Genomic DNA, 13,694 nt, shown 5'->3' on the forward strand with positions numbered 1-13,694 from the left:
AGTGAGAACAAAATTCAGATCACCTTCCTAAGCATATTCCCTGTGTAGATTACCAATCCCCTGTCTCTTCTAAAATCTGTAGACTTTCTGCTCTAAATTTATGGTATTAAATATTTATATGTAGCACGAAAGGTGGGCGTGGACTTTTACAAATAGAATAAAGGTTCAGTCTCACCCGTAAGGACCCTTAAAATCTAGGGGCAGATATTACATCAGGGCAGGGGAGAGAGAAGAAGGCTTGCACAATACAATTGAGGTTTCATGTTTCACACAGACACACATTATGTGAGTTATTTGGAGATTACTAGGTCGATGTAGAAGCCTGGGTGGTATATAGTGCTTGTGTTAGTGACTGGCAGAGACTCCCATTTTACTGGGAATCTGGCTTTTTTCTGGTTGCCATCAATTTTTCATCTTGTGTGTTCCATTCACTGATTGTTTTGCAAGTGTAAATGTGTTGGTAGGGAATGTTAATTAGGTAAAATAAACTGAACAGCATCCCACTGCCACGTACAGTATGTGGTATTATATCTAGATTTATTTTTTTTTTTTTAGAAAGCCTGTATCCCATAATTATCAAAGGTTAGTTATAATAAATGATCCTTGTGAAATATTTTAATTGACATACTATTGTAATGGTTTATGCGAACGAAAGGCAGGATTTCTTTGATAAAATCAAAGGTACATCATTTTCTTATTCTCAAAAGCCCACCTTATGAGTATGGAAATGTCATTGTCTATATTTTTCCTCTGAGTAGTTTCTTGAGCTCCAGAGCTGACCCTGAAACAGAACGTATCAAGACTTTTTTGTAATGGGAGTTGAAGGTTGGAAAGCCACATACATAGAATTATTGTAGAAATACCCACAGATGTTTGCAATAGTTCAATTTAACCAAAAGATCTTTTTTTGTTGTTTTTTGTTTTGGAAAAGAGATCAGTGCTCACTTTCCCACATGGCTGTCCCTTCAAACCTCTTTGTTATATAAAATGGCTGTAATGCCCTTCTTTCCAAATTTCTTGTAGCAATCATAGAATTATAGGGTTAGAAGGGACCGCAGGGGTCCTTTAGTTTAACCCCCCAAGCAGTGGTATCAAATGATGAAATCAAGGGGTCAAATTCTTCTCATCAAAGCAAAACTCAAAAAAGCTGCAACTCGAGGATTTGGGAAGTTTTCATATTATGTGTATGAAGGTAGAGTCTGATTTTATAAATCCCTTATTATCTTTTTATAGACGCCTAAGGGCCAAACCCTGCTTTCTTACTCCTGATATTCATTCAGAGTAACTCCACTGACATCAGTAGAGTTATGAAGGAGTAACAAAGAATAGAATTTGGCTTTAAGAATTATTTCCCTTCTGTTACAAAAAAGTCATACAGTTTTTTGGCTGAGCTTGTGAGGCCAAAAACTCAACTTGATGGCATTTTTCTGTTTAGATGTCACACTAACTTTTGAACATAGCATCCAATCAATTCCAAAATTACAGCGAATCTTTAATAGAACCCCTCATCTTAGATTTGCCCCTCCTCCCATGTGGTTTGCAAATGCTGACACCCTGAAAAAGAGAGAAAAGGAGAATATGAGTGGCAGACACTGGCTGGGGGAGAATGGGGACACACAGAGCCCCTGGCATGAGGGAGAGGGTAGGGGGTTGCAAGGAGCCTCCTAAAATAGAAGGAAATGGGAGGGTGGCTCGAGGATCAATGTAAGGAGCCCCTTGTGTGTGCAATGAGCTTGGCTGACAGAAGCAACAAAGCGAGTGACCCCAAAGTATATTTGATTCTCCGTACCTTATTAAAACATGAGGTGTTTTCTCTGGTACTGGATTGCTATGTGAGATAAATGTAATAATTTTCCCTTGAAAAATGAGTTTTCTGAGCATTCTTATTTTTGTATCTAAATGATTTTAACTAATGAACCCCAACTAATAGCCTGCTCCTTAGTGATGATTCAGTGGCTTTCATTTTCTTTTTCAGTGGTGTCCATTTTAACTCTCAGGCAATTGCTCCAACCATAGAACAGATTGATCAGTCATTTGGAGCAACACATCCAGGAGGTAGGCTACGGTATTTCTGAGATCATCACTTACTAGCTTCATCCAAATGAATTCATCTCTTAGTTAACATTAAGAATGACAAACTGTTCTAAAGAATATGCCGTATTTTCATATGAGAAGCCGATAAAGCCTTCTGATCCTAATTGACATGAGTTATATTGTTTTTCAGAGTTTTATCACATTCTTATACTTTACAAGATATTCCCATTATATTTAAATTTGAATGGTGGCCTACTTAGTTAACTAAAATAATGTGAAATATATGTGGCCCAATAATAGTATGTTCAGGTAGCATTAGTGTGCTCACTCGAACCCACAATAACAAGGAACTTCTGAGGTCTTTCCTTTATTCTTGTCTAGTTTAGATGGAGAGAGAATTTTCTCAGGCCATGTCTACACAAACGCTTACTGTGCAGCAAGTTGGGGTATAAATCTCTAGCATGCCGTGCACTAACTGTCCGTGTGGACCCTGCTGATACGTGCTACAAGCTTCAAGCAAAAGTATGTCCGTGTGCCCTGGGGAACTTTTATCATGCATCAGCAAATCCACGCAGGCTGTGTGCTGGAGTGCTGTAGATATATACACCTCAGCTTGCCACTCAGTAAGTGTTTACGTAGAGACGTCCTAAGTCACAGTGTCTGGTTAACTGGACTATGTTTGGCTAAATGCAGAAAAGTGGGTGGGGAGTGAGATGCCCCCCAGACCCAAGGTAAGAACATTGGACTGCTTCAGTAGCTCCTCATGGCCACTCTTCAGTCTGGAGATTGGAACAGCTGGCAGACCTTCTCAGCACCTGCACAGGTGTCACTGGATCCATGTAAACAGACCACATTGTCATGTGATATGGTCAGCAGGATCCGCAGCACTCCCAGCATGAATCACACTGGCTTCAAGGTGTGGCCTTCTAATTTATTAACACAAGTACAATCAGTGTACAGAAGAAATGAGACAAATAAAGTACAGACTATAAACAGATAAATTCTCCAAATGAGCCCAATACCCCCTTCAAACTTCCGCTCAACTGAGTTCTGTCTCATCAGGTTGCCCCTTTGTATTCTTGATAGTTTGTTCTATATAGGCACTTGCTCCTTTCTTTGATCATTTACTCAGCCTTCTATTGTATAGAATCACTGAAGAAAAGGGAAATCCAACAGAAGTACATTGCTCAGTGTTTTTGATAGGTGATGAAAAGAAACAATGATTACTGCAACTCCTAGGGCAAAAGGTAACTAGAGTTGAATTACCTGTTGGGGAGAAGCCTTGGACAACCAAAGTTGAGTGCAGCCATAAAAGTGAAATAATTCCTCCCATAACTGGGGACTGGGGCTTGTGTCAGAATAGGCAAAATACCATTTATGGCATCCTTTCTCATGTCTGTCTTTTGGCCTTGTGTTCAATCCAGTTGCTTTGCTCCAGGCTGGTCCTCCATTGGCTAGTATCAAGACACTCTATGGTGTGTAGGGATGTACATCTCCATCTCTTGCAGTCTTACCGCTCTGCAGGCAGCTTCTTGGACAACATATTGCAGGGATTGAGCGGTGCGGAAGGCTCTGCAGGGTCTGTATTGAATTATATTCCTTTAACTCGGTAATGGTGCCAGGGATATAATTGGATAGAGACCCTGCAGTAATTGGATACCAAACGAGTAAGTGAAGGCTGGGAGAGTTGTAGCCTTTACACTGTGAATGTCCTTGATTTTCCGTGTATAAATCAAGCTGTAACACTATATGAATGCAGTTACTGGGAAATGTTTAAAGGAGAAAAAGAGATCTCGCAAACCTATGAAGTGATACCATGGACCATAACAATATTTATACAGCTGTAAGACTTGTTTATCTAACTTGCTGTATGGCCATGTAAATCTGCATTCAGGACTTTAAAATTGCAGCGTAACAACACATCTTGACCTTTCTGACATATTTGTATGCATGTCATATGCTTAAGAAAAATTGTGCACCAGCTTTGTTCGATGCTAATTTTCATAAGATCATCATCCAGTGACAGTAAACGGGAAGGTGATGAAAGACAACAACTTCTCTTTTGTTTGAGGTTTCCCTCTTTGCTTTTGCCACTGTTGTTGTCTTCACCATTTACAGCAAATATTAAGTAATTCTTTGCAGTAAATTAGGGCCCATGACTGCCAGAACTTTTCTGTGTTCCATATTTCGGAACATCCTATGCAAACTGACTGGTAGACTGTTTCTGGCTGATGCTGCTTTTAATGACCATGGTTATGCCCTATAAAGTCCTAAATGGCCTGGGACAATCATAGTTGATGGATTACCTCTTTCCATGTGCCAGACCACCACAGCTGTGGTCTGTAATAATAGCTAGCTCTTCAATAGTGCTTTTTATTAGTAGATCTCAAAGCACTTCACAAAGTGCTCATTATCCCCATTTTACAGATAAGGAAGGGGTGCTTGAGCTGGAACCACTTTGAAAGGAAGCACTGGCAGAGCCTTCATTGTGATGACCCTGAGACTCTAGAATTTGTGTACACAAACAGACACACACCCCTGGTTCAAAGTCATGAATTTAATGACCATCTGGGCACAGTGCAAAATGTCTGTTTGATAGGGTTTTTGTAGTGGACTACGGTCATGCTTCCTATAATGAAGAAGGGGTGGGAAGGAGGGTTTGGGGGGAATGGGGTTGGTGACTGACTGGCTGAGTTCCTGTTGAATGAACTATTTTAATGCTATTGAGATTTAATTATATTGTTAACACTGTGTTAGGGTGCTTAGAGTCTTCGATAGCCATTTCTTTAGTTATTTCTCTTTATATATTACTTCTTAAGATAGCTTGACTTCCCTGTGAAAGTATTACCTTCTTCTCCACTCCCCGTTTCGAGACACTTCACCTATTTGTTTCCTGTGATGCAGCAGAGTTCCCGCAAAACTGTCTTTGGCCTGAGCAGGCTGCAAATGCCACTACACAACGGTTTTGTCTTTGGGCAAATGCACGCTTCTCAGGGAACAGGTCTTGAGGCTGGGTGAGGTGGCTGGTACGGTGTTAGCCAGAGGAATAGGCAACTGGAAACAAGGGAGGTACTGTACACAGTGGTAGCAACACAGCAGTAAGTTAGATCAGTGTAAGAAGACTTAAAAAAAAAAAAACAGTGGGGGACACCATAGGCAGCCGCCACCTCCTCCCTCAAGCCCTGCTCCCCTGGCTGGCACCTAGGTCCATGCCCCTCCTCCTCCCCCCCACCCCAGCTGAAACCATACCTGACCATGCACACCCCAGGGCCAGTTCCCCTGGCTGACAGTGGCCCCATTCACCAGTGCCATGAGCAGCCCCAGAAAAATGAGGAAGATCCAGTCCCCACCCACCTCAGAAATCAGGACCTTCTGGCTTTGCATGGTGCAGACTATCAGGAGAGCACATGAGCCTGTGTACCAGTTGGGGTGGCGGGGGGGCACAGGGAGGGGCAGAGCCTGCGGGGCCAAGAGTAGGAAGGGCGCATTCTCTCTGCTCAGCCCCATGGAATGAGAGGGATCCTGGAGGCAGAATCAGCCCCACCTCCAGGACTGGCAGTGTATATGATTGGGAGCGGGCGGTATTTGGAACATTTGAGAGAGAGGGAGGATTTTGGGGGTACTCAAGGAGAGTCACTTTGGGTAGTTTGGGGAGGATTCTCAGGGAGCTGGGTGTGTGTGTGAGGGGCAGCCAAGGGGGAATTTGGCAGGAGGAGCCATCAGGACAATTCCTGGGGTGTTGTCTTCCCTGGAATGTATATGATGGTGGGCAGGGTCCCTGGGAAAGATCAGAAGGGTTACAACTCCTGCTCCTGGGATCTGTGGAGCTCCTGAGGGCAGCAGGCCCAGATGGACATGAAGTTGTTCTGTGCTGAGGGTGGCGGGGAACTTGCCTTCATGCAAGGTAGGGGAAGAAGCAAGTGACATGCTGCCTTTCACTGGCACATTCCCTGTAACCACAGAAACCTTCCTCCTCTCGTGACAGGGAGCAAAATCTCACATGGAGCCTCTTCTTGCTGTGGCCTTGGCATTCACATGGTCCGGAGTCAACTCTCCTGCCATCATGTTTGTTGTAGGCAGTGTGGCTGGGTGCCTGTCACCTGACTTGGGGCTGAGCAGCAATATTTGTGATATACGGCATATTCAAGGTTGTTCCGTGTGCACGTGGTTTACGGGGAACGTTGCTGTGATGTGAGATCTTAAAATTCCATATTATGTCATGGTATTTTATTCTTCTCGGATATTTTGCTGAGTCAGGAGCATGCAGAAACAGCAGACTGAAGTGATACAAAGAGCTGCTAGATCTGAACTAGAGAAATTACTGTCTCTTTCTGTAATTCCATTTTCTTTCTTTTTCCAGTGTACAACTCAGCTGAACAACTCTTTCACCTCAATTTCAGAGGGCTGTCTTTTTCTTTTCAATTGGACTCATGGGCTGAAACTCCAAAGTACGAGGTCAGGAATCATTCTTAGTTAATAGATACTCTGCTTGTTTGTTTTTTGTCTTGGTAACCGTTGCAAAATATCACCTATATTTGCCTGCAAGCAAAACAAGCCCTTCATCTGGGTGAAATTTAAGTCTTAAATTGTGCTCTGACGCATTTTCTTACCTTAAGCATAATCATTTCAAAGCCAAAGATCATGCCTGGCTTTTAGCAGAAGGGTGTGGATGGAGGGTTTGCTTCCAAAACTAATAGGGAGTAGCAGTTTCATTATTGAGCAGAATCTCTAAAATTTGCGTCTCAAATGTGAACACCCAACTGATATCTAAAATATTTCAGTTAAAGTAAGCCTTGCTTTTGCTTTAGTTAATCTCAAATTATCTATAAATTCTGTTTGAATTCCTCCAAAGTGATTGTGCAGCTAACTAGAATAGAGGGCGTAAAATACGCTTGCTAGATAGGAGAGTCTGGAAATCAGAATTACGTGTGTTATGCTATATAGGTTTCCTTATTCACTAAATGTTTTGATAGGTTACTAAATGCGTAAGTGGGCCTAATCCTATATCCATTGAAGCTGGTGACATATATCACACTGACTTCACTGGAAGCAAGATCAGACCTACTATGGTAATGCTGTATAACTCACTTCTGTGTTAATGAAAATACCCTCTATTGTGTGATCCATTCTCATCACCTAAAGGCAATGCATATTGTACAGTGTTGGATTCCATGACCAAAACTGGAAGGGGGGAGGGGGAGAATAGGTTAGCCAATATAGTGGCATATGTTCTCATTATATGAGCTAATTCCCAGATCAGTAGGCTAGCTATGTGTAGAGAGAGCATTTAGAGGTTAAGGGCATTGCAAAGAAGCTTAATGACTTTTGTATGCCTCTTCAACAAGTAAGAGACTAGGGAGATATCTACCCAAAAGGTATCCTTTGCAGATAATTGATAGTGTCCGCAAATGAGGTGTCAAAAAAAGCATTGGAACAAATTGATAAACTAAATAGCAATACACCACCAGGATCAGATGGTATTCACCCAAGAGTTCTGAAGGCATGTAAGAATGAGCTATCTGAACTGCTTAATGAAAGATTTTATTTTTATCAGGTATTCTACTAGGAGACTGGAGAATAGCCAATGTTGTGCCTATTTTTTTTTAAAAAAAAGAGCTGCTAGGAAAGAACTTAACCATTGTAGACCTATACATCTTATTTCAGTACCAACTTTGACGGACTAACTGGAAAAATAATTATGGGTAGTTACAAAACACCTAATAAGAGCATGTCTTGACAGGGTAAATTGTGCCTCTCAACACTATTAGAGTTCTTTAACAAGAGTCTCCAAATAGAAGCTAGAATTGATTTTCACTTTCTAAGCCTTTCACAAAGTTACTCACAAGAGGCTATTAAGGTTACTACGTTTTCTTATGATGAGAGGTAAAGTTCTTCCATCGATTATAAATTGTTGGAGAGGTAGAAAACAAAACTTAGGAATAAATGATCAGCATAGAAGGAGATCAGCAATGGAGTTCCCCCATCAAAACATCCTGGAAAAGTGGTTGAACAGTGAAGTAGTGAAATCTGCAGATGACAGTTGTTTGTTTGAGGATTAGGAAGGATTGTGTGGAAATCCAGAAAGACCTCACAAAGCAATGAATGTCATGTCTGTTGCAAAGTACTACATATTGTAAAGAACACTACCCAATTTCAGGTTTCAGAGTAACAGCTGTGTTAGTCTGTATTCGCAAAAAGAAAAGGAGTACTTGTGGCACCTTAGAGACTAACCAATTTATTTGAGCATAAGCTTTCGTGAGTTACAGCTCACTTCATCGTATCAAAAGTTCAAAGAACGCCTGTAAGCCTCCTTGTGGGAAAACGCAATGAAAACTTCAGCTCAGTGTAGTCAAAAGGCAAACAAGAATTTCATCTGTATTTAGAAATGACTAGAGAATAATACTGAACATATTAAAATGACATTGACAGTCATTTTCCTTAAATACTATTAATTTGGTTTTCTCTTGTCTTAGACTTCCAGATTGTTAGGATTTAGGACTAATTACGTTAGAAAGGAGACAGTGTGTGAAATGATAGCGATATAGTGAAAGGTCAGTTATTCCTGTTACGCTTCCTCTTCTTTCTTACAAAATATTTTTTCATAGTAAAAAACGTTGACACGTTTAGTTTAGGTGAGGTCCTATTGAAGTAAAACAGTTAAAGTAGGAGACTCTTTTGCATATTTATTTTTTCTGTGTGTTGTTTCTGTGTCTTTGTGTTATGGCAGGGAACAACATAGCACGACAAATTATTTTCCTTTCCAAAGCTAGTGGTGTGTGTTTGAATAATGTTGTGGAGACAGTCTTTTATAGGTGAAGTTTATGTTCAATATGCATACCTATAAACAGACTCACCTAGGACAGTGTCAGATTTCCTTCTTCAGCACCACTCTTCTTTAACAACAGATTTTAAAATCATTGTAAAAATTATCCATACATAAATAACATTGAATTGTGTTGGAGGAATTGGAGAAGGAAAGAATACTGAAAGGAAACAGATAAGTCAAGGTATTTTCTCTGACAAAGACATTCTCCAAACCAGCAGAGGTACAAACATTAATTCTTAAATTTTTGGGGAGCTATTAACGGGTTTTAGAAAGCAAGCGTGAATAATACGACAAAAGATTGATAAGATTTAAAAAAAAAAAAAAAATGTCACCCACATGTTAAAGGCCCCATTTTCTATAATTTTCCAGGACCATAAATACTGTAGTATACCAGAACAAATGCTTTCAAAGCCTATAAACTTTTTCGAACACTAGTCCTGAACTAGAGTGTCTTGGGTATATGTTTCAGAGTAACAGCCGTGTTAGTCTGTATTCGCAAAAAGAAAAGGAGTTCTTGTGGCACCTTAGAGACTAACAAATTTATTTGAGCATGAGCTTTCATGAGCTACAACTCACTTCATCGGATGCATTCAACCACTGAATGCCTCCGATGAAGTGAGCTGTAGCTCATGAAAGCTTATGCTCAAATAAATTTGTTAGTCTCTAAAGTGCCACAAGTACTCCTTTTCTTTTTGGGTATATGTGTGGCTTATGTTAGGGAGCTGAAAAACTATAGCCATCTGGCAGAGGGTAGGTTAAAGAATTGAGCTTTTCCACCCCACCATGAGCATCAATGAACAGTGTAGTGCAAGCTAATATTTTCCAGTGGCTTTTTTTCCTGCAGTTGTAGTGTACAGATATTCAGGTTAACTATACCTAGAGATGTACGGTCTGTATTTACAAATACAGTTGTCTGGTGCAATATTTTGAATGGAAATGTGTGTTTTTAGAGTAATGTATATGTTTGTCATACAGTATATAATAGTCAGTTCGAATGTTTTTATATATCCACAGCCTAACTTTGCTCATGGCCTAGCTTCTCTGCAAATTCCCCATGGTGCAACTGTGAAACGAATGTACATCTACAATGGAAACAGCCTGCAGGATACCAAGTATGTATAGCTGATTTGTCAAGGGTGGTTAACCAATATCTAAAATGACTTTTTCTCCTTTCCCTAAATCAGCGAAGATCAAAATTGAACTCGGAGGATAGGTGGGGTAGTATGGAAGAAGCAAGTGAGACTCAAGAGAAAACTCTTCTCCAAAAGTGAGGTTACATGCTCCAAGAGTGAGGATACGAGCTGTATTTGGAAAAGGCACTGTACTTACACAGTTTGCATGTACACTATTGCCCTTTATTTAGCTAAGTGAAGCTGACTAGAGCAAGGAACAATATTTTTGCTATTTGTTTGTACAGTGTCTATCACAATGGGGCCTCGATTTCTGATTAGGGCCCTTAAGCTTTACTGCAATGCAAATAATAAAATAGCAATCTCCGTGCTTATTTAGCATATGAATAATATGTCATATATAGCTTATTTCTATCCCATTGATGCTCAGGGGATTTGTATGTCTAACTTAGAATCATAGAATATCAGGGTTGGAAGGGACCCCTGAAGGTCATCTAGTCCAACCCCCTGCTCGAAGCAGGACCAATTCCCAGTTAAATCATCCCAGCCAGGGCTTTGTCAAGCCTGACCTTAAAAACCTCTAAGGAAGGAGATTCTACCACCTCCCTAGGTAACGCATTCCAGTGTTTCACCACCCTCTTAGTGAAAAAGTTTTTCCTAATATCCAATCTAAACCTCCCCCACTGCAACTTGAGACCATTACTCCTCGTTCTGTCATCTGCTACCATTGATAACAGTCTAGAGCCATCCTCTTTGGAACCCCCTTTCAGGTAGTTGAAAGCAGCTATCAAATCCCCCCTCATTCTTCTCTTCTGCAGGCTAAACAATCCCAGCTCCCTCAGCCTCTCCTCATAAGTCATGTGTTCTAGACCCCTAATCATTTTTGTTGCCCTTCGCTGGACTCTCTCCAATTTATCCACATCCTTCTTGTAGTGTGGGGCCCAAAACTGAACACAGTACTCCAGATGAGGCCTCACCAATGTCGAATAGAGGGGAACGATCACGTCCCTCGATCTGCTCGCTATGCCCCTACTTATACATCCCAAAATGCCATTGGCCTTCTTGGCAACAAGGGCACACTGCTGACTCATATCCAGCTTCTCGTCCACTGTCACCCCTAGGTCCTTTTCCGCAGAACTGCTGCCTAGCCATTCGGTCCCTAGTCTGTAGCGGTGCATTGGATTCTTCCATCCTAAGTGCAGGACCCTGCACTTATCCTTGTTGAACCTCATCAGATTTCTTTTGGCCCAATCCTCCAATTTGTCTAGGTCCTTCTGTATCCTATCCCTCCCCTCCAGCGTATCTACCACTCCTCCCAGTTTAGTATCATCCGCAAATTTGCTGAGAGTGCAATCCACACCATCCTCCAGATCATTTATGAAGATATTGAACAAAACCGGCCCCAGGACCGACCCTTGGGGCACTCCACTTGATACCGGCTGCCAACTAGACATGGAGCCATTGATCACTACCCGTTGAGCCCGACAATCTAGCCAGCTTTCTACCCACCTTATAGTGCATTCATCCAGCCCATACTTCCTTAACTTGCTAACAAGAATACTGTGGGAGACGGTGTCAAAAGCTTTGCTAAAGTCAAGATACAATACATCCACTGCTTTCCCTTCATCCACAGAACCAGTAATCTCATCATAAAAGGCGATTAGATTAGTCAGGCATGACCTTCCCTTGGTGAATCCATGCTGGCTGTTCCTGATCACTTTCCTCTCATGCAAGTGCTTCAGGATTGATTCTTTGAGGACATGCTCCATGATTTTTCCGGGGACTGAGGTGAGGCTGACTGGCCTGTAGTTCCCAGGATCCTCCTCCTTCCCTTTTTTAAAGATTGGCACTACATTAGCCTTTTTCCAGTCATCCGGGACTTCCCCGGTTCGCCACGAGTTTTCAAAGATAATGGCCAACTTCCGTGAGTATGAATGGGAATTACTTGTATAAATCCCTTATTAATAGGAGAATGAATCCTTATGTCTTTTTTTCCCATCTGAATGAACTGTTACATTCATATTTGACATGGCATTTCATTGTCCCATATTAAGCAATACTGTACTGTTACCGTTACTTCAAGGTTCAGTATTTCTGAAAGTATTTTTCTTCCTGGGGAAGACTAATGCCCGGATGGATTAATGAGCAAGAGAAGGGGATACATTATAATGGACCTTGTTTATGTGGACATTGTAGTCTAATTAGAATCAAGCGCTTTGGGGAAGTTTTCCTCCACCCATCGGTGGCATGGTGGGTTTTAATATATGTGTGCATGCATAAAAGCCTCAGCTCACAGGCAAGTTATGTATTCACTCAGGCACAGAAAAATGCACATTATTGGGAAAAAATAACTTTAAGGAAGTACACATATTGTCTTAAAAGTATATTACCTTTCTGTAAAATCCTTACCTGCTACTGTTGCAATTAATTAGGTGATTATAACTGAAAGAGATTTAAAAAGGAAAATTGGCAAGTAAACTGAGGAACAGATGGTGCAGCTTAAACTTCTTCAAAAAATATTAATTGTCTACAGTTCATGCTGATGATGCCCCTTTAAAATAATTCAGATACTTTGACATTTAGAAATGGTGACAAATGACAATGTGAATCAATTAAAATCTAGGGACTAGGAGGCACGTGTTTTATGATCTTAAAATAGACTTTAGATGCTAACTCACATCAACAAACCACAGCAGAAATCAGTACACTGAGCCATCTGTATTCAGGAATGGTCCAAGACTGGACTGGACTTGAGCTGGAGAGTGAGAAGTGCTGGCAGTGTCATGTGTAGAAGCCTCCACATTGCACACACATGTTGTTTAGTTCTAGCGGCAGCTGTGAGTTAAACATGTATAAGCACAATATGGCCCTTATTTTCACAAGAAGTACATCTGAAACCAAAAACTGTCTGAAACAATATGTTCCGGTATAATGTGAGATATATAATTATAAAGTCCCAAGTGCTGGATGCAGCTGCTGTAATTTCTAGATCTTTTTGAATTGGTTTTTAGTTAGTAAAGGACCCAATCTTTCATGTTGCATTTTTATTTATCGTGCTGCTTAACAAGGCTGTAGACAGTGTGAGCTTTTTTTGAGTTGACCGTCTCAAAAATTACTTCAGCCCCTTCATTCTAGGTGAGTTAGGCTCTCCCATGTCAACACTAATATGCTTTGCTTTAATGTATTGTACTAGCTTCTGTCATTGGAGAGTTAGCAGAAAATTCTTATCTTAAGCATTTCCAGTGTTTGTTTTTGTTATATCTGATCTAACTGTTCCAGGGCTCCCCTCATGCCCCTCAGCTGTTTCCTCGGTAACGTGTATGCAGAGAACGTTGATGTTCTGAGAGATGGAACTGGACCCTCAGGTTTACGGCTCCGCTTACTCACTGCAGGTATTACTGAGAACAGATGTTTTGTTGCCCTCACTTTTAGTCAGGAAAGGAGGGACAAATTCGAATGAAATATGCGTTAGCTATCTTATTGTCTTTTCATAGGTGGGTTTCAAAATGTTTTGCACATCTTCTTTTAAACCCCCTATGAAACAGTATCTTACCGTTGCTGCATATCCACACTCATGGAGAAATCACAGATGGCTGTGGAAACTTTTTTCAATTCCAAGTTCATGGAGTTTCTTGTTGGCAGTGGAATTTGTTTTATTCTGTGCATATGCCCAGAAAAATAAACAGATGCTGTCTGTCATAGGA

The 13,694-nt window shown here is 41.0% G+C and overlaps 1 protein-coding gene across 9 annotated transcripts in view; it reads left to right on the forward strand.

Moving 5' to 3' along the window:
• PHAF1 (phagophore assembly factor 1) overlaps positions 1-13,694 on the forward strand; it is a 47,932-nt gene that overhangs the window by 19,661 nt on the left and 14,577 nt on the right. For all 9 annotated transcript variants that reach the window (XM_077830817.1, XM_077830812.1, XM_077830815.1 and 6 more), the window contains 4 exons: positions 1,976-2,055; positions 6,395-6,489; positions 9,875-9,972; positions 13,270-13,382. In XM_077830817.1, the coding sequence (XP_077686943.1) occupies positions 1,976-2,055; positions 6,395-6,489; positions 9,875-9,972; positions 13,270-13,382 (386 nt within the window). The remainder of the gene's footprint in view (positions 1-1,975; positions 2,056-6,394; positions 6,490-9,874; positions 9,973-13,269; positions 13,383-13,694) is intronic.

Source organism: Eretmochelys imbricata, chromosome 12 (assembly GCF_965152235.1).
Source record: "Eretmochelys imbricata isolate rEreImb1 chromosome 12, rEreImb1.hap1, whole genome shotgun sequence".
Lineage (NCBI taxonomy): Eukaryota > Metazoa > Chordata > Testudines > Cheloniidae > Eretmochelys > Eretmochelys imbricata.